Source organism: Manacus vitellinus, unplaced genomic scaffold (assembly GCF_001715985.3).
Source record: "Manacus vitellinus isolate BGI_N305 unplaced genomic scaffold, ASM171598v3 scaffold_13_pilon, whole genome shotgun sequence".
Classification (NCBI taxonomy): Eukaryota; Metazoa; Chordata; class Aves; order Passeriformes; family Pipridae; genus Manacus; species Manacus vitellinus.
In genome coordinates this window covers 11,844,093-11,867,526 of record NW_021938999.1, presented here as the reverse complement: position 1 = coordinate 11,867,526, position 23,434 = coordinate 11,844,093, and the positions used below count along the sequence as shown (strand labels likewise).

The window sequence follows — 23,434 nt, the reverse complement described above, 5'->3', positions numbered from 1 at the left end:
TATCGAAAAATGATCTTATATATAATGTAATGCCATATATAATGGATTTGGAATGACAAACAACATCAAGAACATTCACTATTGGACAAAATATGTATCATATACACATCCATGCACACACAGAGATAAACGTAGGCACAATTAATTTTGTGTTACTTTTAAATTAGTCTGCATGTCCAGAAGCTTTTCTGTTTCTTCCTCATCTACTAATATCAGCTTTTGTTTGGATGAAACAGCTTCTTCTATTGCATGAATTTCTGTTTTCCTCTCATCTACTTCTTTGCAGAGCTCATCACAATTTTCTTTCAGCTGTTTAATTTTCTTATAGTCCTCCTTTAAAAATGAAGTAAAAGATCAGATTAATTTTATTTTCCTTTTTACATTTTACATGCTTGAGATAATACAGAATCACCAACACTGAACGATGACAACATTTTTTTGTGTGAAGGTATGGAATATATTTTTCTTTACCAGATCTGTGTTTCTTCTATCAATAACCATCAGAATATTATTTCCAACAAAACCACATATATTCATCAGGATTTATGACTGCAAACGTATTTCTCATGCTCACATCCTAGAATCAAAAACCTGCAGCTATCTTTACATGCAGTATCCATTTGCTGAATACAGTAAACATTTTCCTAGTAAACAAAAAAATCCAGATCTTTTCTGAATCAGTTATTTATTGCTTGCCCTGAAGTTATCAAAACTGAATTATATAATATATCCTCTCCTATAAAATCTACTTCTTTTAAAATCTATTTTTCTCTGTATTCCGTATTTTAAATAAACTCTAGAGAGACACATCATGAAAATATTTTCACTATTATTTTTATACATTAGCTGACAGAATATAAAACATTGTTTTTCTCATGTTTTGTACTTACCTTTTTTTCTGAAATTTTTTCATATTCATTTTCCAGAAGCCTTTTTTCTTCTTGCAAACTACAGTAAAAATCAAAGAAGAGCTAAATATATTAGTAATATAATACCCGTTATTGTAATATAGTAAATGGCAAAAAAGTATGGAAGCCTGTCCTGTGTTAGACTAAAACACATGGTAAATTATCATCAGGGCCAATAGAAAGGTGTCCCAATTTAAAGGAAAGTTGCTGACTGGTAATTCAGGGTCCTGAAAAACAGGTTGTACATATGGACTCTTTCTCTACAGTCCACACATGTAAATTTTTGAATCTGATTTTTCTTAGTCTGAGCACCTCCTGCAGGGATGCATGTACACCTCACTCACCCTTACCTTTTACTAGTGGCACCCTACACCCACAGTTTCTCCCAACCTCAGAAAACAAAATTTTAACATGGAAATAAGGCAAAAGGAAAGAGGAGGTGGGTCATAAATAGTCACAAAGACATCACAAGAAAGTCACAAGAAAGTGCAATTGCTAGTGAGAAACTTTCTTCTTCCTATGAATGATTGCTCCTCAAATCCGAACAGGATCCTGTGAAAAAAAAAATCCTGAAAAGTGGCAGGGGTTACAGGCTACACCAAAGGGGTATGGGAGAAAACTAAGTTGAATAACCACAGAATAACTTATCCAAAACCAGAAAACCTGTATCCAAAACTAAATTGCAATTTAATTTCAGGCAACAATAGAGACAAATGCTGAAGAGATGAAGAATGAGGAAAGGAAGAAATAGGAAAGCCCTTAGATCTTCTGGGTGTATTTTTAGTAAGGCTGCCCTAAGGAAGATGAAGGAGTGACTACGAAAGGGGAGCTCAACCAACAAGATTGTTGGATGTACATAGGGAGCTTCTTGGTGGCAGGTAGGTAAATACTGCTAAATACAAAAAATTATCCCCATGGAAGGTGTGTCTGTACCTCCCCAGTGCATGCAGGAACAATTCTGCACCTATAGGAGGTAAATGGGCTACAGCAGCCTGCATGCCATCACAACCAAACTGAACTTAACTGAGTCATTGTGCTACTGATTGGCAACAAAGAAGGCAGTTTGTTTCAGAGTAATTAGTACGCACAATAACATTTTTGAGTCTCAGGGTGTAAAGGAGTAAAGACTGCAGCTGAAGAATTGGTGGTACAACCAAATCCCCTGTCCCAGGTATAGCAAAGAATCATCTTGTGTGCTTAAATGTGTTTCTAACTCCAGTGGGAGGATGTGCTGCTCAGGTTTCCCTGAGACTCAGGGCAGCCAGTTAGAATAAATAACTCTTTAAATCAGGGGAGCATTAAGAGAAGGGGACAAGCTTCACTGGAACACTTGTGTAACTTGGAACTATAAACTGGGGTAAGGGAATCCACCCCACCTACCCAAAGCAGCTATTACAGTTGCTTCTGAATGTGACTGATACAGAAGAGAGGCAGCTGATTGCTATTTGTTTGGGGTTTTTTTCTGAAACCTTTCAGTAGCAGTGTAAGACTTTGCATGGTGGTGGTGGTTCAGGTTTCAGAAAGTGTGTGGTCCTGGTAAGAGAGATCAATCTCCAAGTAGCCAACCTTGTGGAGGACCATTCCAAGGATCTTATGTTCAACTCTTTATCAGTGCTGATTTAAGGTTCTTCCTCCCCTCCTCCCCCCCCAGTTCCAACACCCACGCCCTCTCATTAAACTCTTACTTTTCAGTCCTCCAACAAAAGGAGTGAAGCTTGTACCTGGAAGTCTCAGGCAACATATTTTCCGTTACAGTAAGAAAACAGTGAAAAAGGGAACTGAGTTGGTGGTGTTGCAATTCAAATAAAACAAAACAATATGAATAAGAAGCTCTGGCTCAGATAAAGAGCAAAGAGAAAATAAAGACACAGAGTAGATGTTGTTGATTTACAGAATGCATGCATGTCTGCATGGGCAGAGTACAAGGTGCCTCCACAGGGACTGGTAAGTCCAAAACCTAATTTGAATGCCAGTGTTTGAACACCCATTGAGTGAATGAAGTTGCAAAACAAAACCTTTTAAAGAAAAAAGTTGAATTTCAATCAATCTTCCCCCCAAATTGATAAAATTAATTTTAAAAGTTCTATTCCAAAATCATATTCCAAACACATTTGGAAGCATTCCTAGTTGAGCTCCTAGTTGGGACTCACGTAATCACACTAGGGATAATGAATGTCCACTTTGCACTAATACCTGTAACTGTTTGACTGCCACAAAATATTATTAAATAAGTCCTGTGAAAAATGATTAAAGAACTACTGCATTGCTTGTTGTCAGTCCGTGCTGTGCCCTCTTTAATATCACGCTAGACGATCAAAAGAGCAATATCAAAAATCAGGAGGGAGAGCAAAGTTGACACTGTTTTCATTTTGTCACATTCCTCACTCATGAGGACAGATTCCTGTGGAACCATTCCAGTTTCACAACAAAGACTTTTCCATCCAGCAAAAGTAAAATGATTTGAACACCTCATTTTCTGTGACATAAACAAAGGCAACACTGAACTTGAAGCAGCAAGTTACCTAAAGAGCTGTACAGTGAAGGTGGTAAAAAAAGGGGTAAAAAGAAAGAAGAATCGCTTTTGAGCTATTAGTTTGATCCAGTTGCCCATATACAGAAGTCAGACTGTCAGCCCAGTGTTAACATTCCCAGGCTTCCTTACTGTCAGGGATAAAGACAGGAACCTCCAAAGGGCAGGTCGTCTGTCATCCCAGGTGCCTATTTTAGGATGAGATAAATTACCAGTTTAAGATAAAATATTTCTCTCTGTGGACTCTAAACCAGGATGATTAAATCAGATTAAGAAATCAAATAAGACTCTTCAAAGATTTTAAATTCAGTCTTTGATTTAATAGGTGGACACAGAAGTTTATCTAAGGTAAGCAGAGAAATTACATTTAGCATTTGAATCTTGTAATCTGTGAGGTATGGATATCAATCTCATGAGTGTCTTACTTAGACATCAATCACAACAACAAACAAAATAGCTGCAACTGGTACTAGGCATTTATAATTCCCATTGTTTTATAGCCCTTCTTTGATGATTGTATTTTTCCGCATCACGTGGTTTTTGTCAATATTATACCTATAACAACACACATAATGAAAAGAAGATAAAACTCTTAAGGTTAAACATTGATGTGTGCAAATGTTTCTAACACCGCTTTTCTTATTTTCACAAAGCTGAATAGCAACACTGTACATGAAAAGCTGCCAGGGATGCAGATGTAATGAGGCAAAAAAAAGCAGTTGAAAATTGGGCCATTAATAAAAATACATTCCAGATGTTTCCCTGAGAGATGTTTACAGCTGCAAACTGACACAGAAATAAAAAAATTAAGACAAAGAGATTAAGAAATGTAGTGGTAGTTGTCAACAGAGGTCCATTTCAGTTACCTCACAAACCAGCTACAACGCTGTTATCATTATTAGTCCCATCATGCAAGAAAGTGAACTCCTTCAACTACTCTGTTTTATAGCTGGGATTGCTGAGAAATCCATAGAAGGTGCTTAGCACCTCACAACTAAAATCTAGTGACCACAAGTAGAAGATATCACAGCTGACAAGCTGCCAGCATGAGATTCCTGTAATGCTCTTAGCTGTAATTAGTTTGGAGGTACTGGAGAATGCAGTCACAAGACTGGCTGATAACAACTTCAGATGTGACTCCGTTTGTTTTACTTATGGCTTGTAACTCTTTACTAGAAAAACTATGGACAAAAGCTTAACTTTTCCCTTTTTAATTATTGAGTGACTAATACTGAAATATTTACAAGCATTGAAATAATTTTCCATATTTGCAATCCATCTACAGGGACAAACTCAGTTTTGCAATCCTGACTTGCATGCAATCACAGAGAGTGTGAGAGTACTTGAGTGAAGAGACATTTTGCTACCTGCACAAATGACTGTGGGACCTATAGATTGAACCTAGGTTTTAAAATAAAACTGCTTTCAAGAATCAGGTACCTTTAATCTCACAAACTCATTATAGATTTTAGTACAAATCAATTGCTTATTTTTAAATTTATTGTTTAGAAGATAGATTAATTTAGATTAAATATTTATTATTTTTCAGTAATAAACTACTGTTGATGCCATGTTCTAATAAAGAAAAGCAGCTTTTCTTTATTTTGTCTCACAAACCAGGACTCCAAGCCTCACACAAACATTAAAGTGAAATGTCTCCTCAAGCTAGAACAAACCCTTTATGATCACACCAATCCTTTTCTTGTTCTTCTGCTACTTTGATTTTTCAGTCTATATTCTTATTTACTGAGCCTTCTTATCAGTTATATGAAGAAATGTCATGGCTCTGAATGCAATTGTACCAGAACCAAATGGAGATCACTGTTTTTCCTTTTACTTTATTAACCTTGTCTGGTAGTTATTGAGAGAAAGAATACTCCTGGAGTCAGCTCTGACTTTGGGATAGTGGCCCAAGCTTTAAAAGCTCAGTAAAATGATTCCAACTCTTGCTCTCTGCCTGTGCTGTGCACTCTGGAACACAATAGCAACGAGCCCAGTACAACCACATGGCACAACTGGCCACAAGCTGGAAGGGGATGCACACACCTACAGTGGGAGTACACCCCATCCATGCAGTCACCCTCAGGGTGACTTCCCTGACAGCTGAAGTGTGTCAGAGGTGCTTCTGAATATCTCATGTACCTATTCAAGCTATGAAAAAAGTTAAAAAATTCCTGAAAAACTGCCAATACTACAATGTTGAAGGCAATTTAAATTTACTCTGGGAATGTTGACTACTCATTGGAACAATAAAGAATTAAACCAGAAGATGAAATATCACCTTCAGCTCTTGAAAAAGGTATCTGATTTAGAAAAAAAATTGTTTACAGGTAAGCAAATAGGAAATGAAATACGGACGAGGGAATACAGAATACTGAGACCTTGAGACAAAAAGTAACTTAGCTAATCTTATGGTATACCCATATGACTCCTCAAGAGTGAAACTTCATTGTTGTCAGATTTGATTCCAAGTGCAAAAAAGATGTTAAGTACCCTTAGCTATCAGAGAAAGTGAATTGAGGCAGGAAAGAAAGGCGACAGAGATAAGAGATGCTTCAGAGAAAGAAAGGCTTACAGAAACAGGAAAACAGATCTGCAGAGTCCCTCTCTCACTTCCAGCTCAGCAGTATTACTGAGTAGATATTTTCAAAAAAGGATAAAGTAGATCAGAGACACAAATATTCCCTTCAAAAACTTTTCCCCTCCATGCTCCCTGCCTGCTATACATAAGAAGGTAAATAAACATGTTTGTTTTCAGACTAAACAGCCATTAGTCATAATTCCCAAAGAGAAGTTTACTTGTAAGTGCCAAGCACAGCTGGGACTGTATTAACACAGTTGGACAACAAGGAAAACTGTGTTCCAGAGAGATCAATGGCCAAGAGAGGCTGGACCATGAGTTTTTATCCTGAGAAATGGAGGAAACCAAGCAGCCACCTAACAACAAACTTCTAATACCTTTGATGCAGCTTCCCCTCTTTGACATGGCCAATGCACACACACATTTCAGAAAACGTTGCTTTATTCTTTGTTTAAAACCAGCAGGCATATAGATCTTCATTTTACATCAGTGTTGCTATTAGATCACCTGCTGCTTACAACTCTATTCTGGACATTAATTTTCACTGTCTTTCACAGGTACATAGCCCATCCCTTCTTTACAAACACTTATTCACACCCAGTATCTGTTTTTCTTCATAGTCCATTTCTCATTTCCGTACTACATTCACTCACACATTCCCTACATATATTCTGCTAGTCCTGTTCATTCTATGCTACTTCAACATCAAAGGCCCTGTAATATCGTGAATATTTCTGGAATTTCTCTCCCAATAAACAAATCCACACATAACCGAGGCACATCCTTCTCACTCCACACCCACAACATGCATAAGATCCTATGCTACCATCAGGCATGGAACAGATTCCAAACAAGGAACAATTAAAAAATCTGTAGCTCTTCGGTTTAGAAAGTTGACAAATTGAAGGGGGAATGGGGTTGTACAAAAGAGATCTATCAAATCATCCTGCAGCAGTGAAAATGAGGAGAGGATCAGATGTTCGTTTGTTGTTCCAATACAAGAACTACAGGGCACTAAATGAAGCTGTAGGAGTCAGGTTAAAAAAAAGCAAGAAGGTGGCAGTTCTTATGTAGAGTTCTTATGTAGTTAATCTGTGGAAATCATTGCCCGAGGTGTTGCAATGTCAGAAGTTTGCTGGGGCGGACACAGGAGAAGTTCAAAAGAAGAGGGGTCAGCTGAGGATTCCCAAATACAGAGGACTCTATTTGGCTCACAAAATCCCCACATCACAAATGGCTGGGGCTGCACTTGTGATCTCTGTTAGATAACGCTCCTCATGGAGCTCTGGTTGGACTGTACAGCTGGGTTTGATCCCGGGCAATACATAAGACGGAAGTTTCTTATTACAGTGCAAGAACATTTTTCATAGTATGACTGACCCAAAAAGTGTATTTTTAATCTGCAAAATAGGATATTGAGTTCATATATAAATATTAATGCAGTAAATGTGCAAGGATAATTGAAATAATACCTAAACTGCATTTTATATAGAACAGAATTCTACTTTTGACTAGAGGTAGAAAATAGAGAATGGGAACATATCCCCTAAACATATAAATCCCTTTAATTTTTTTGAAAAGTGATGCAAAATCAGTGAAAAATATTAATGAGGTCAAACAGGTAAAAAGTATGGTATTTTTGAAGAGCTCATTTCTGGACTGCTTGGAAATTGCAAGAAACTCTGTATTTAATAATTATTTCAGGAAATTTCATGTTTCTCAGTTATCTCATAGCAAATAATTTTTTCCAGATGCTTTCCATGTTTCTTTATTTCTCCCACTTCCAATTTGCTTCATTCTCATTTCTTTCTCTCTTAGAGCAAACACTTGGCTCTAAACTCTCCCCCCCCAATCCAGAAAGAACTGCCAGAAAAATCTGCTCCATGCAGTGTGTACAATGTTCCTGCTCTCCTTGCAGAAAAATAGTTTTAACTGTTAAGATGCTGACATTACTTATTTGTATTTATGTACACACCAACTACACTATAGCTGGATTGATGATGGGTAAAAATAGCAAGCACCTCACAAAATAAAAATCTGAATTCACCTGCCTAGGTACATATTTTTACAAATGCTATAGTATGTTTGTAATTTTACCATAAAATATTCAGATAATTGAAATATATACAGTATTAAGTTTATTCTTGACTTTTTTTACTTACATAAAAATTTCAAGATTTCATTCTTTTCAGGGAAAATTTATTATTTTTCTAGTATAAGAATATACATGAACTTCTCCTCCTTTAAGTACCTGAAGAAAAAATCTTGAATACACTGTCCTACTGATGTTAAAAATAGCATTGGGTCTATTTATTACATTGTTTCCATAAAATCCCAGCCAACAGGTCTCTGAGACACTTGAAATGTTTGTATTAAAGGTGTCCTAGACTAGAACTGTTCATGTTAATATGCTTACCCAAAAATTAATCATGCAATGTAGCAAATTTTAAACAGCATTTCAAAGGACACCATATCATGTTCTAAATTTAAAACTATCTACAAGTTCTTGCACCAGGGTAAATTTATTCACCACTGAAATGTTGCTGTTACTAGGAAAAGTTTGTGGCAATTTGTTCAAAAACAGTCAAGAAATGTGTCCATGTAGGATGGAAATGAGATTGAATTATATTCTATGTTATTGGCTTTCTAGATCCTAGATTAGCTATGATAAAATTAGTAGCATTTGACCACCATTACTTACCATTCTATCTTCAACTGATTCTCATACTCTCTTGCTTTAATAGCATCATATTCACTTTGGCAACTAAGAAGTTGTTGCCTTATTTGGGAAGCTTCACTGGAAGATTCTTCAGGGACTTGTTCAGGTTTTTCCAGTTCATGCTGTTGTTCCAGTTCTTCACTAAGACGTTTGGCTTCCTGCAACAGCTGGGTCTCAGATTCCTGTAAACTGCATTAAATAGACAAATTTAGAACTAGGCAATAAGAAGCATAAGCTTTGTGTTTATACTTTTTTACCTTCCTATAATAGTTAATTCAAGGTTTTCAAGATGAGATGGGATTAAGTCCTGAATAATCCGCTCTGATCTCCTAGCTCAGCCTGTGCTGGACAGCAGGTTGGACCTCCTGAGGTCTGTTCAAACGTGGAGCATCCTATGATGCCATGAGAGCAGTGGAATCTGGTCACAGGGGTTTTTTCTGCATACCTGGAGTTGGAGTGAGATTCATCTCATCTAATTTTAACCAGATAGAAGACCTTTAGTTAGTTTAATTTATTTGTCTGTCATTTCCTGGACACAAAGGAAGAGACAGGGAATCCATTTTATCCTAAGAAGTGCCAAAGGCTACGTCTAATTCAGTGTGGGGACCTATAACAGTGAGGTATTCACCAGGACAAGGCCCAGTCTGGGCTATATGATAACTTTAAGTTCCTAATAAACACCAAGACACCTACCCAGTGATGAGGTGCATCTTGCTACTGCTGCAGTGCTACCAGGATCTGAAGTAACTCATTTAATGATACACAAGCTGAAAATACATTTGTGGACATCTGTTGAAGCTCATTATAAGGCCTGTAGACGTGAACAATTATCTGATCTGACTCATATCACCAAAGTCTAGCATCACAGAAACAACAAACTAATATTCTATCAGTGTCAGGAGCCTGGTATTCATATATCCTTAGGAACCTGTGACAGCTGAATAACATCTTAAAGGCTGTTAGGAAAATACATTGATTATTGTGGAAAAGTCTTAGAGGGAACTACAATATGAAAATTCATATACAATGCACCACACATAAACCTATGCTTTATGCTATAGACATAGTTGTGTATGCCTTCTCAATATTACTACAGTGTGACTTTTTATATAATGGTATACTTAAATTTGTCACAAATTATGTAGAGGAATAAAGAACTCTATCACTTAACTTTTACTAATTAAAAATACAGTGCAATTTAATATTTTTTGAAAAAACAAGGGAATTAAAAATTTCCCATATTAAGAAACTCTATACATAAATTTTGGATCAAATTTGACTTTTATGACTTAGGCACAAAACCAAAATTACGTATCACACTGAAGAATAGAGTTGAGATGGTAACTACAAAAACACAAAATATACAAGTGTCTATATTGCACAAACATAGCTGAAATAATATGGCAGAAAAAGTTCTGGTTTGTGTAACATTTCTCCTTAGATAACCACTTCCTTTTTCTAAACTAGAAAATAAGAAAACCACAGACTTCAACAGAAAACAGACTGTATCTTTATCACGAACAAATAACTTCACGTGTGATGTATTTACACACACATATGAAGGGAAAAATAAATTGACTTACTGTCACTGGATTCTACATAATATTTAGATCTTTAAGTCCAACAGAATGTTTGCAGTTGTAGGAGAAAATATAATTTGTTGTAGTAATACACATTCATTTCAAACACAATTCTTATGTAATGCATACAATTCACATACAGTTACATAAACACATAAGTGATTCTATAAAAACAAAATTCTTAGCATTGATTTTTTTTAAGATAATAAAAAAAGAAAAAGGAACAAGAAGTGAGTGTTGAATCTAGCTCTTGCACCCTACAGATGCCAACAGCATTTTTTCGTGTGCTGATTTATATTTAATTGAAGACAATGAAGAAATAGCTGGACATCTATGTGATGTACACATGTAGAATCACGAGTGCAAAAGTAGGTTTGTGCGGTCTGATGTGGCAGATTTTGAATTTTTGAATTGATTAGTATTTCAGCAGAGGCTGAAGAAAATAACATTCCCAATCTGCCAATAAATTTTCATTATTACCTGAGTATCTTATAGCTTGGGTTATCAGAATATTCATATTAGGTTCCTAAACTGAGATAATAAAGATTTACAACTGGGACACATAACTGAGTGACTAAATGGGTTTTCAGTTGCTAAATATGAACTCAGGTACTTCAGCTTCAGATGCAGCCTTACTGCAAAGGGAATGGGTGAGACAGCACCACAATGGGATGACAGCCTGTTCCCAGGAAACATAAATTCAAAAGCATATAACACCTTGAAGAAATGTATCAAAGATTCTGTCTGCTAGGTAACATCTCTCAACTTTTCAGAATGCCAAATTGTGCAAAACTGAAAGCAAGAAAGAAGACCATTTACCACTGAACAAATACTAACCATACACTGTGTACTCTAGCAACAGCCTTGGAGACTACCTGCATACAGACTTGGTGTATTCACTGTGTTACACAACTTTGTATTGTATATCAGAGAGATCAGCTGCAATAGTTTGGTATAGCTGTCACAAGGAACCACCTGCTTGAGACTTTTCTAGGCTACTAAAGGGAAGAGGAACACACACAGCCTGAAGACCTCATCCTCCATCATTTGTTTTAATTTGACATTGTAACAGCACTGACAGGTGGGCATTAATTAGGAAAGAGATTGAATTCAACTGTATTAGGTGAAAAAATAAGCTCTAGATCCGCAGAACTGTACTGCACATGTAAGGGTGAAGAAATAAAAATTCACAAGTGGTATTGATTCTGTGAATGGTTCATTGTAGGAAAAGAGTATATTGATGTTAACATACAGACAAGTGAATCCCACTTTAGATGTCTGAAAAGTCCTTAAATTGTACTGGAGATCCTGATCCATTTTTGCCAACTGATTTCACTTTCAAAAGAAAGCAGTAGGAGGAATCGATCTGTGGGAACTAATGGTTTTTCACACATTGGTGTTTTGCTTTGACACACAACTACATCTCAGAAAAGAGTGTGACATGATTCTCTCCAATCCACTTTCTTACAGAACTATGGCAATTTCATACTCCTGTGAGAATGATGGAAAGAATGAGAGATGTAATCTCCCATCTAACATTTTCATGCTTTTTGTGCATGCTGTTAAGGGTAGTCTTAAGTGTGACAGAAAAGACAGCTGAGTCCTGTTTACACTCAAGCTTGCTACACACACAAAGGGATTGTCTTTACATAAATGAATGTTCTGTATAAAAGAATACTATATAAATACATAAAATATGTAGTAATATGCTGATATTTTTCCAATCAAAGGCTGTTTTCAAACTAACACTGGCTAAAAGTCAATCAAGTTCAATCAAGTTTATCAGCTACTGGATTTCTACTTCAGCTCAGTGAACACCATTGTGGTAGAAATCTTCTCAACCAACTAATCCAAACCCCACATAAAGGTTTAGTTCTGAGCGTTAAGAAAAGTCTTCTTGCGTTTTCTAAAAAGACAAACTGTTTTAGGAGTGCTGTTTTTCATTTTGCTTCCCAGAAAGATTTGCTATACAGTAATCTGAAATAAAGTCAGATGACTTCTCACAGAGTCAGACCTATATTCTAACTCCTCATTTTATTAAGATGAAGACTCAGTAACCTCAAGAAAAACTGCTATTTCAGGATTTTGGGAACCCTTTTTCAAATTATTTTACATTACTTAGCACTTGTCACTATTCAGATTACCAGGAGGCACAGCAAATCCCAGCTGAACCCAAATAAGCAGATATGACTTGAACTAGAAATTGGATTCCTTAAACTAGGCATTAGCTTTAATGACAGAATTGCTATAAAGGTTTTGATGTGTACTGTCAGTGAAACTGGGATAAAATATTGTTGATATAGTGGAAATTATGGTATGTAGTACAGAAATGTAACAGAAGTATCATGACGCTGATTTAACTTATAATCACACACATGTTGTAAGTAATATCAAAATTATTATTCATAAATACTAATGTAGTATTGCAATATTTGCAATAGGACTGCTCTGTTCTGTGACACACTGTTCACCTGATAGAACTGCAGTATTGTGTCCCACTTTGTCTCTCCCTCTCTCCTTCCACTCCCACATGCCCTGCTCAAGCCTAGCATCAGGCTCTCTTCTTCAGGATCTCTTCTCTCTCCTCCAGCAAGTACCGGTGCAGGGCAGGCCCACAACTACTACATCTAATTTCCAAATTCCATTTATAGTGTGAAGCTTAGGGTTCTAATTAGCAGCCCTGTCTAATGTGACTGTCAGTATTCTCAGAATGTAAAATTCATGCCTACTTAGAAGTGACAAAGTCTCATTTTCTTTCTTAGAAACTAGGCTTTACTTTCTTCATTTGCTCTCTATGATGTCAGCTCAGCAGGTTGGTCTTTTCATATGTTACAATTCTGGCTACACGATATTCAAATATGTATTTATTTTAAATTTGTATATTGTCTGTTGCAGTCTGTGGGTCTGTCCATTCCCAATATTATTACGTTTATATTAGAAACAAAGATGTTGTTCAAACAATTATTTAGGTATCCCTAACAACCTTGAAAGTTCCTATTAAATAATACTGGTTTACAAACTTGTGTTGTTCTTTCTTCCTTTATGAACTATCACCATAAGAAAGCCTTAAATGATAATTAAGCTTCAGCAAGAGCAGAAAATTACTTTAAATATGTAATGCTTTGGCTACTAAAAGTCTAAAAATAGAATATTATACCTTGTCACAGTCTTATGCAGCAGGGTATACTGTTCCTTCAGCTCAGCTGCTTGGGTGTCTGTGATTTTTCCAGCAGAAAATAGCTATGGAAGGGAAACAGACAGTTATGAAATCTCTTAAGCAGTAATATTTTCATTCTGCTGCAACTTTTTATAACTGTAATTGGCAGCCTTTCAGTTTAGACAGTCTTTGGTAACAAAAAATTAAATACACAACCAAATCAAATACGCAGATAAAAGAAATGCTTATTTAGACAATTCAAAGTATAAATATAAGAATACAAAAAATGTATGTTACAACTGCAGTTCTGCCTGCACCACCATTTCTTCTCCAATTTTCTGTCTGTATTAGTATTCCATGATAATTCTGTCTTGAATTTGAACTCAAGATCTGTCACCTGTTTTCCACATTGCTTAACTGGTCCAGTTTTGGTATAAAGCTGCTGGCCTGCACAGGCTAAACTGAGGCTCAAAGTGTCTCCACAGGCAGTAGGGTTGCAAAAAAGAGGAGCTGTGCTCAAGCTGGATCACCCCCATGCAACAGAACACATTGCCTTATATGCCTGTGCCCGTCTTCAGCAAATATCAAGATCAAACATATATTTCAAATACCTCCAGGGGTGGTGATTCAACCACTTCCTTGACTGGACTTTTCCAAAGCTTGACCATCCTTTCAGTGAAGAATGTTTTCCTAACATCCAGTCTAAGCCACTCCTGGTGCAACCTGAGGCCATTTCCTTTTGCCCTGTCACTTGTTACCTCCACTTGGCTACAACTTCCTTTCATATAGTTATGGAGAACAGTAAGTTCTCCCCTGAGCCTCTTCTCCAGGCTAAACACTGCCAGCTCCCTCAGCTGCTCCTCGTAAGACTTGTGCTCCAGACCCTTCATCAGCTCCATTGTCCTTCTCTGAACATACTCCAGCACTTCAGTGTCCTTCTGGTAGTGACGGGCCCCAAAGCTGAACACAGGATTCAAGCTGCAGCCTCACCAGTGCTGAGTAGAGGGGGACAATCACTTCCCTGGTCCTGATGGCAACACTATTCCTGTGTGATATTTCTTTAGAAAACCTTTCTTCCCCTCCTTTAATCACAAGTAAGGAGAACCAGGTTAAAACTAATTAAAAAATGTAAGGTGATCCAGCTCTATTAAAGTCCATGGCTAGCCTTGTGGGGCAGCAAGTTAAATCTGCAAATTCTATGGGAACCTGTCAAGAAATGTGATTATGCAGATCTCCTGAAATAAGAAATTAAATTACTACAGCACCAGGAAAATCCCAGAAGCCATAATTCAACCTTTAAAACATTTAGAAAAAACCATCTAAAATCAGTCCTATGGTCAAGAAGCAGAATACAAGTTAATATGCCAAAGGAAGTATATATTTTCTTGCTAAATGTTTATGTATTTTTGAAGATTTGTTCCAAAATATTTCATGGTAGCAAAGACAATCTTTGCTCCCTGAGACCCTGAGAAAAGGAAAGAAGGTCTGCCTTTCCTTTGTTTGCATGAGATTAAAGATAAGCAGCTCTCAGATATTTATTTTGGCATTCTCTGTGATCCAAAGACACTGTTCACTTGAGTTCACAATACTAACTAGCTCTTCTGTGAGAAAGAAAACATATCTATCTCTCAACCCATTTATTTCTTAGTCTCATATGTAGATACAGGTGTCCTATTTGGGTGGTACCTCACTAATGTCCTCTCTCCACACTGCTCTGATCTGTACCTGTGACTTATGGTTTTTCTTACTGCTTAGGTTCTCCCTGAAGATCTATGCCATGTTTGACAATGTTTCTACAGGAATAATCTTACTTGTCCTGGAGGCCATGTCTTCTTTAGGTCCTTAATTTTTTACAGCTTTTACCCTTAATTCCTCAATTCAGCTCAGAGCTAAGAGCTCTATTCCAATAAGGTTGGTCCTATACAATGTGATGACTTGTAGCACTGAGGACTGCACAGGACAGACTGCATGGATGGCACACCAGCTTGACAAAGGCAGCAGGACTTCTGTGAAAAGTTTCATCACCGAATAGTTCCCATCACCACAACTTTATTTGGAGAGCCATCAGAGAGCCAGCACTGAGCTAGCCTGATCCCAGGATTTGTTTTTAAAGCCCAGTATACTGCCTTCTCCATGATCCTTAGGAGGGCAGAAGGGAAAGAAGCAACTGTCTGAGGGGAAGAAATAGTCAGTTTGTGAAAGAAGGAAGGAAAAATACAAGCCTACTGTAGAAAAACTGTATTCATTGTGATGATAAAACCAGACGAGAGATGATGGCCCTAATATATAGATATATACTTTTTTCAAGGGTGCCTTTTTCACATTAATGATAAAATAGCCAACAGTATTTATGCACTCATAGTTCATTTGATTACTTGGAAGCTCTCACATTGCCAAGTTAAGTAAAATGTTGTTCTCCTCAGCGTAGCTAATCGTGTTGCTACTCTAAAAAGCAAAAAACTAGTGAAAAGATGGAGTAGTAAGGAAAAAACAGGGCTTGTGAATGGCAACTGAGGATGTCTTTTTTTCAGTTCTATGTTAACCATAATGCCCTGGAAAGAACTGAGATAATTTTGTTATACTGGTGATCTCAGACCAGGTCTGGAATATAGTCAGATAATTATTCCTAACTTGTTGAGTCTTCCAGTCCCTTTCCATCTCAGTTGTACTTAATTGTATTTTGCTTTTCTCAGCTTTGCTTTCTCATTATGCAATGAACTGGGACCCCATACATTTTTAAACACACTCCATGTTGATAGATCATCTGGATAAACTAAAATAAATTTTCCTTATCTAAGAAGTTGGAAAGTTGGATGAAGATTTGGCTGTTAATGGGTGGTTTCCTGGCAACTTTCTGCTTTCCTTCTCCTCATACTCCCATAAATATAATTACATTGAAAATATGCAAATATGTATCTTATTAGTGGGTTTACTCGCACCTTTTCCTTTTTATTTAATATTTCTGCTATGTTTATTTTACCCCATTAAATTACCCTTTCTTTTACTTTACTGTCATCTTTAACTGATTAACATGAGTGTAACTTCCTAACTTTGCTACATTTTTTCATGTTCCTTCACTATTTGAAGTCTGGCTTTTCTACCAGAAAAACAAAACATTACAAAACAAACACAAACCAAACCCAAACCCAAATTCCAAAGCAAATTTGTTTCCTCCAATCCATGAAAAATCCCATGAAGTAAAGTGTTGGATAATCCTGTCCTGTGATAGAAAATGTGGAGGAAAATTTTTCTGAAAATGTGAAAGGGAAGGGCATATCCTTCATATTTTTCTAGCTCTACATGGATTTTTCTGGCTCTGGGCAGGAATCTTAAATATAGGGATCCATGAGAAAAACAGAAACTGTTTATGCTCAAAGAGTTATTCTATGCACTTGAATAACTTCTCTCTATCCCCACACTAGTAATAAGTTCATAATTGCTTGCTACCAACAGCTCCCCATCAGAGCTCTGCACAGAATATCCTGAAGAAAATCCCAAGAAAAAATGAGCACTATATGGGGTTACACACTGTCTGAGGGTCCTCTTGAATATCCTTTGAGCTTGACTTCAGGATGTAAGACCACAGTAGTTTCTCCAAGTCTGGATATAGAGATATGTGATACATGAGATGTCAGTAAGAAAGAGAAGATATCAGAATACAAATGGGAATTAAAACCACAGAAGGGAGAAGGCCAACCTGATAAAGGAGGTACTCTTCCATGTGAGCAAAACCAGTGACATTTGGTCCTAACTATATCAATGCCTCCTCGCTTCCACGTTATGTGCATTGGACATTCTCCACTTTAACATATTCAGTCCTTCCTGACAGTCAACTCAAAGTAATACACCAAGGAACTCATCTGAAATTTCAAACGAGGTTTTATGTAACTCAAATGTGATATAAATAAGAACTCTAGGAACATTTCCCGTTTTGAATTTCAAGGCTTTTAAAAATTCTTTTGGGACTCTACAGAAATGAATAAAACTCAGCCAAATTTTAAACTAAAGTAGATTAGGCAATCTGAATGTTGGTCACTCACACTCTTTTGATAAAAAACATCCCAAATAAGCATGGAAGATAAATATAGTCGCCACCAAGAAATTACTGATTAACATCAATTGCTCATAATCATTATGAAAGTGAAACACTTGAGGCTTCCTAGAAAAGACTTAATTTCAACAGTGCCTAGGATCTCTGCATTTTGGAGAAATGATGTAGCTAACATGTGTTTCTAATTTTGCAGATACTGCAAAACAACTAAAATGTATTCTAAGCTCAAATGGAATAGTAACACTTTCCACTTCTTCATGCTAAGCTGCGGATTTTGTAACTATAACAAGACATTGTGACTACATTTAAAGTTATTTTAACACATAGAATATCCAGCATTTTATATTAACTTGCTTATTTCCAATATCTGAAACGTCTCATTAAACAACTCTTTTGCCTCATAATAGGAGACAAGAGAAAAATATCAAGGAATTAGTTTGTATACACTCAGGATTTCAGTATAGTATTAGCCACTTGTCATATGGCTCTTTTGACCAGTCTGCTACATCAGGTTTGGAATGTTCTTTCTGTGTTGTTTATTTGAAGAGTTTTTCTTACCTCCTTTGTATAATATTTAAAAGTTTAAGCATTCAGGAAAGAAAAAGGATAAGTGTCCTCTTTGAACAGAGAGCTCTGCATCCTCTGTCAAAATCCTCATTTAGTCCAGGCTGTTTGACACTTACCACACAGCTTTCCTACAGGGCTTAAAGCATGCACTTCATTTTCCAGAATGCTACATTTACATAATTGTTCTTACAACATAAAGTAAAGAATAAATTCCGTGTAACACATGAGAGAATTAAGTCAGAAAATTTAAGGCAGGAAGGAACTTCTGGATGCCATTTAGTCCAAATTCCTGCTCAAAGCAGGGATAGCTTCAAAGTTAGACCAGGTCACCTCAGGGCCCTGCCCCGTCAAATTTTAAAAAAGCAGCGACTGAATAAGGATGCAGTGGCTGAATATATATTGCACCAGTTACAAGATACTCTCTGTATTCAGCTGATGTACCAACAACTTTATAATTTTTACCCAAAAGAGGATAATGACTTGTCCCGAAGTATACTGAGTCTAAACATTGGCTACCTTACTTCGTCTCACTTGCATATTATTCCCAATCCATGCAGTTAAAGATTGAAATACATTGCCTTTAGACTTCAGAAAGCATAAGGAAGGCAAAAATAAGTGCCAGAATAGAGATTAATAATTAAGTCAGTGTATTTAAGACTCTAATAATTTTAATAATAAATTTTAACTCATTAAATTATTTCAGACTGCTTTCCAGCATTTATAAGAACTAAGAAACATTCTCGGTGAGGCTCTTAGTTGCCTCTGACTATAGTGAGAGCCAAAGATGACTACTGAGCTCAGTCCAAATACCAGATGTTTAGATGACCTAAACTCTGATTTTAACGTAAAGTGTTGCATCACAATTTATATATGCCCAGAAAATATCATCTTTACACTTTTTATGCAGTCATTGTGCATTTTTCAATATGCATCAAATATTAATACAGAGTTATGGAAGACTAACACTTCCAAAATTATCTATAATTTCTCTACTAAACAATATTTCAGGCTTCAGGACATATTTCTACGCATTTTAAAACAAGAAGATAAAAATCACTAATTTAAGACTGTAAATATTTAGTTACACAATAAATTGTTATCAGAATGCAATTCTGCATTCCATTTGTAGATTGGGAAACAGTGAAAGTACACACAGGAATAGCTATGCTGCAGATATTTAGGGAATTACATGCCTTGCTTAAATCATTATTCTAGAGAAAGGTTATGACGGTAGAAAGTAAAGAAAAATGCAGTAAGGTTTTAAAATTAATGCTGTAGCTAGAGTTAAAAAATAAGGTGGAATCCCTCTCATCTGTAACTACATACATCTATTACAAGAAGTAGACTTCTTAGGATAAGTATGAGAAGTCCATAGAAGAAGCTTATTTATTAGCTTTTCAAGAAGAAAAAGATTTGTTACTGAGTTTTCTCAACATTTATTTAGGTAATAAACAATACTTGAAGCCACAAGGCTATTGATTGCACAAACACAGTCAGGCATTTATCTCCTGATGTTTGTGACAAGTAAAATTATAACTAAGTAACAAGTACATTTGTATAAGATGACACTTATATGTATGCTTGTTTTCCCTCAAAAGTGCTATTTTTACAGGAAAACAAAATAGCCTTTCTAAGCCATTTCTATATGGAAGTTAAAATAATTTAAATAATTTGATAAAGTGACTTTTTTTATTTTAATGAATGCTTCACAAATGATTTTGCCCTCTTTCCTATTCCAAGAAAACCATAGATGTGATGAATAGGAAGACTGAGTGCACTTTTTAAATATAGCATATCTTTACTTCACAAAGTGAGGGCATAGGGTTTATGGTTCCTTGAACTTTGCTGTCTAAAGAAAAGTGACTTGCCTGCATTGATTCTACATATAACAAGCCAGGAACTCAGAAAAGTCAGAAACCAAATAAATGAGCATGAGAAATTATGAATATCTAGTCACTTTATTCTGACATGGAGTGTTTTATATCAATACACCATTGAAAGGCTCATAGTCTATTACAAAGTATTTCATGTGAAAAAAGCTATTTGCAGATGATGCTACATAAACAGGACAAAATTAAGCATGGGGGTAAAAACATGCATGAAAATCATAAATACACCTACTTATGGTAGATACAGCACTGTATTGCCTTACATAGAATGTCTACAATTTTACTTTCTTATTTACAGATGGATGAGCCAGACTTCCTTTAATGAAAAATAAACCGCTAAAAAGCCTTCTAAAACTAACAAATAATGACTAGGAAAGATAATATCACAAATTCTTTCCCAAGACAAAGTTCATAACAGTAGTTTTGTCCCCCAGTTCATGGGAAAGAGCAATCCCTACATGAAAAATATAAAAATCAGGATAAAAATAATGCATCTGGTGGCCAATTGTGTCTCATACGGCTCAGAAAGAGAGGGCATAGGAGACTGGCATTTTGGTAAAGAAGATCCACTCTTACATTTGCTGGTCTTATTGGAGCAGGTTTGCAGGAATCAAAAAGGAATTTTCCAGAAAAGACATATCAGGGAGAGGCTTTTGTATCTGGTATGTCATCACTCTTCAAGTGCATTCCGCTTTATTCGCCCCATATACTGAGCCAACTACAGCATCTTCTGTGGCTACAGATAAAGGAAATATTCAGCAGTAAATCGTAGATTTTGGGCAGGCAGATCTTCAGATGTCAGGAAAGAAACAGAAATAATAAGAATTTAGTTTCATGGACCTGTTTTTTCACAAATATGGTCCTCACCTCAACAGAAGGAGTGATATTCTTTGACCACACGACTTTTATAATATGTATTACATTTACAATTGCTTATATAAATATCTAACCTACTACTTACATGCTCTATGTCAGTGCTGCCTTTCTGCCTATTGCCAGAATTTATAAATAAAGCAATGACCAATTTCAACAGGTATGAAAGTCACACAGCTGCTAGTTCTGTGTAATCTGTATCTGAATATTAACAACTAAAATCGAAATGGAACCAGACTGCCTTTCTTTTTGTGTTCTGATGTGTTCTCATGGACACATGAGAAGTTCCATGGGTAGTCCCACAATCCAGTGGACAATATAAGGACTTCTTGCACGAAGAATGACTACTGAATTTAAAAAACTGCAATGGAATTCATCAGAGAGAATTCTAAATCAGAATTTGTTTCTAATATGGAATTTTGGTATATATCCCACATTGTGGGAAAACCTGAAAATTAATCTAATTACTTTTCATCCTCTTTCTCAGCCAAAATGTATCACAGAATCACTGAAGTTTACAAAAAACATCAAAAATATTATGCAGCAGTTGAATCTTAACACATCCCACTCTGCCACCAAAATGGTTCATATGAATGAACTCAGATGTTCTTCAGGTTTCTTCATATCAATCATTTGAACTGCTCAGAGAAACCTGGATGCTTTGCAGCAACTCTTCTGCAGGTGCTGACTAACAGCACAAAGTCATCAAACAGATGGCAAGCTGTTGTGTTTTAAATTGCCACAGTCACTAGTTAAATTAACATCTGACTACAGTCACAACCTTGTTTTCTATTTGACCTGCATTCCATTATCTGCCAGAAAAAGCCTGTACACTAAAAAAAACATGGGAAAGGGTTCATGCTGGTTTTGATAAACTTTGAATAAACACTCATCAGACAAGTCTGATGAAAGAAAATACATCAGTTTAACCTTGTCATCACTGGGTAGTTCTGGAATAGAATTAAAATCTTCAGTAGAATTTAAAAACATCATGAGCTTTCAGTTTAGGAAGATACGTCTGTAAGATTAAGATATCTCTTCAGACCACAGGGGGAAAACCAGATTCCTAAAAAGAAGGCTAAAAGAGATGAAAAACTACAAGAAAATTACCTTTAAGCAAAAAACCAAAGGCCTTAGTAGAAAAGTCTCACAGTCATCAGCTGTTATTGTTAGAACCTGTCACAGTTGAAAAAGATTGGCTTTTGGGTTTTGTGATTGCTTAACTGATTTAAAGTTTTAAGTTTTATGCAGAACAGTCTAGGGATCTAGAGAGGCCCCATCTGGGAAGAAACTTTGCTTATAAACAACGTGCAGTTCTCAATTTTGATCTGGTCAATATTTCTGCCATTAATGCAGTTAAGCTGCATCAGCATCTCACACTTTAAGATTGTTCAGTGTCCTTTCTAAGGGTAAAGACTTCTGAAAAAAACAGATTTGAAGATTTGCTTCATTTATCCCAAGGAAGATAAGAGACTTGAAACATGAAAAAGGCTGTGGCATACTACTTCGAGTTCCTGAAGGAAGAAGAGAGATGTGACAAATTGTTGAGAATGGACATTTCCCTGACAGGACAGCAAGAAAGACCAGCCCTCAATTACAAGACTTCTCCAGGTGGGAGAAGCATACAGATACCTGATGGAGAAATGGATCTTTTGGACTCCAAACAGACTGCTGACAGCCTAGCAGCAGAACATCAGACTAATAATGAAATCCGGAGCATAGCAGAGCAACTCAAGTTACTGAAGCCTCACATAAAGGAGGAAGCAAATATCCCAGAAGGAAGGTATGTATGGGGCCAAGGAATGGATGTATCAGGATAAAGATGTTTGAAAAGCTCAGATACCTCACCTTACTATCTGAACTTTCTTTTTTATAACATTCACTATTACTAGAAATTTCTGCCCTTCTAGATGTTACAAAATTTTAATTATATTTCTGGCTTTCAATGCAGCACAGCAGTCACAAATTACAACAATATTCAATATGCATTTAAAAATTTCAAGGCAACTCATACAATGTGGTCTACCAAGGATAATTATTAATAATTTTACAGATACAGAACAGTTTGTCCAGTTCAAAGCCACAAAGCAGATAGCAGAGTTCATTGTAAAGTGAACAAACAACAGTGTGGGGGAGAAGGGGCTTCTCAAATAACAAGGATTTAGGAATTCCATTCTATTTCTAAAGCCCCTCAAAAGAGGCTGGTATAGCTTTCCTCCATTTGACAGTAGCAGCCATATGGGAGAACAAGGCTCTGTAAATACCTGGTTTTACACTGATACAATAAAAAATTAGCATCCTATTAATTAAATGAATAATTTAAAAAATTTGCTCACAAATTAAAATAATAAATGTTACAAACATTTCAGTTTTGAGACATTTTTAACAAAACCAAAGTGATGTCCTTATCTTAAACCTGAGTGAGGGGGTCTTTCACCTCATTGCTGAGAAACTATCATGATCTGAAAGGGAGAGAGACACAGTTTAGCTACATAACTAAAAGCACCATGGCAGGTTTCGGGATGTTCATTTAGAAGATGGGAAAGGTAGATTCAAAGCCATCTCCCAAGAAAGTGCTA

General features: G+C 36.3%; 1 protein-coding gene across 4 annotated transcripts in view; it reads right to left on the bottom strand.

The window, feature by feature from the left end:
* Nucleotides 1-23,434, bottom strand: part of CCDC146 (coiled-coil domain containing 146) — a 70,841-nt gene that overhangs the window by 23,406 nt on the left and 24,001 nt on the right. For 2 of the 4 annotated variants that reach the window (XM_029958132.1, XM_018068084.3), the window contains exons 3-6: nucleotides 13,476-13,558; nucleotides 8,721-8,927; nucleotides 891-948; nucleotides 157-333 (exon numbers count right to left, since the gene is read on the bottom strand). In XM_029958132.1, coding sequence (XP_029813992.1) covers nucleotides 157-333; nucleotides 891-948; nucleotides 8,721-8,927; nucleotides 13,476-13,558 — 525 coding nt within the window. Of the gene's footprint in view, nucleotides 1-156; nucleotides 334-890; nucleotides 949-8,720; nucleotides 8,928-9,431; nucleotides 9,506-13,475; nucleotides 13,559-23,434 lie in introns of those variants that run through there. The other 2 variants (XM_029958133.1, XM_029958134.1) reach the window with 2 other exon arrangements.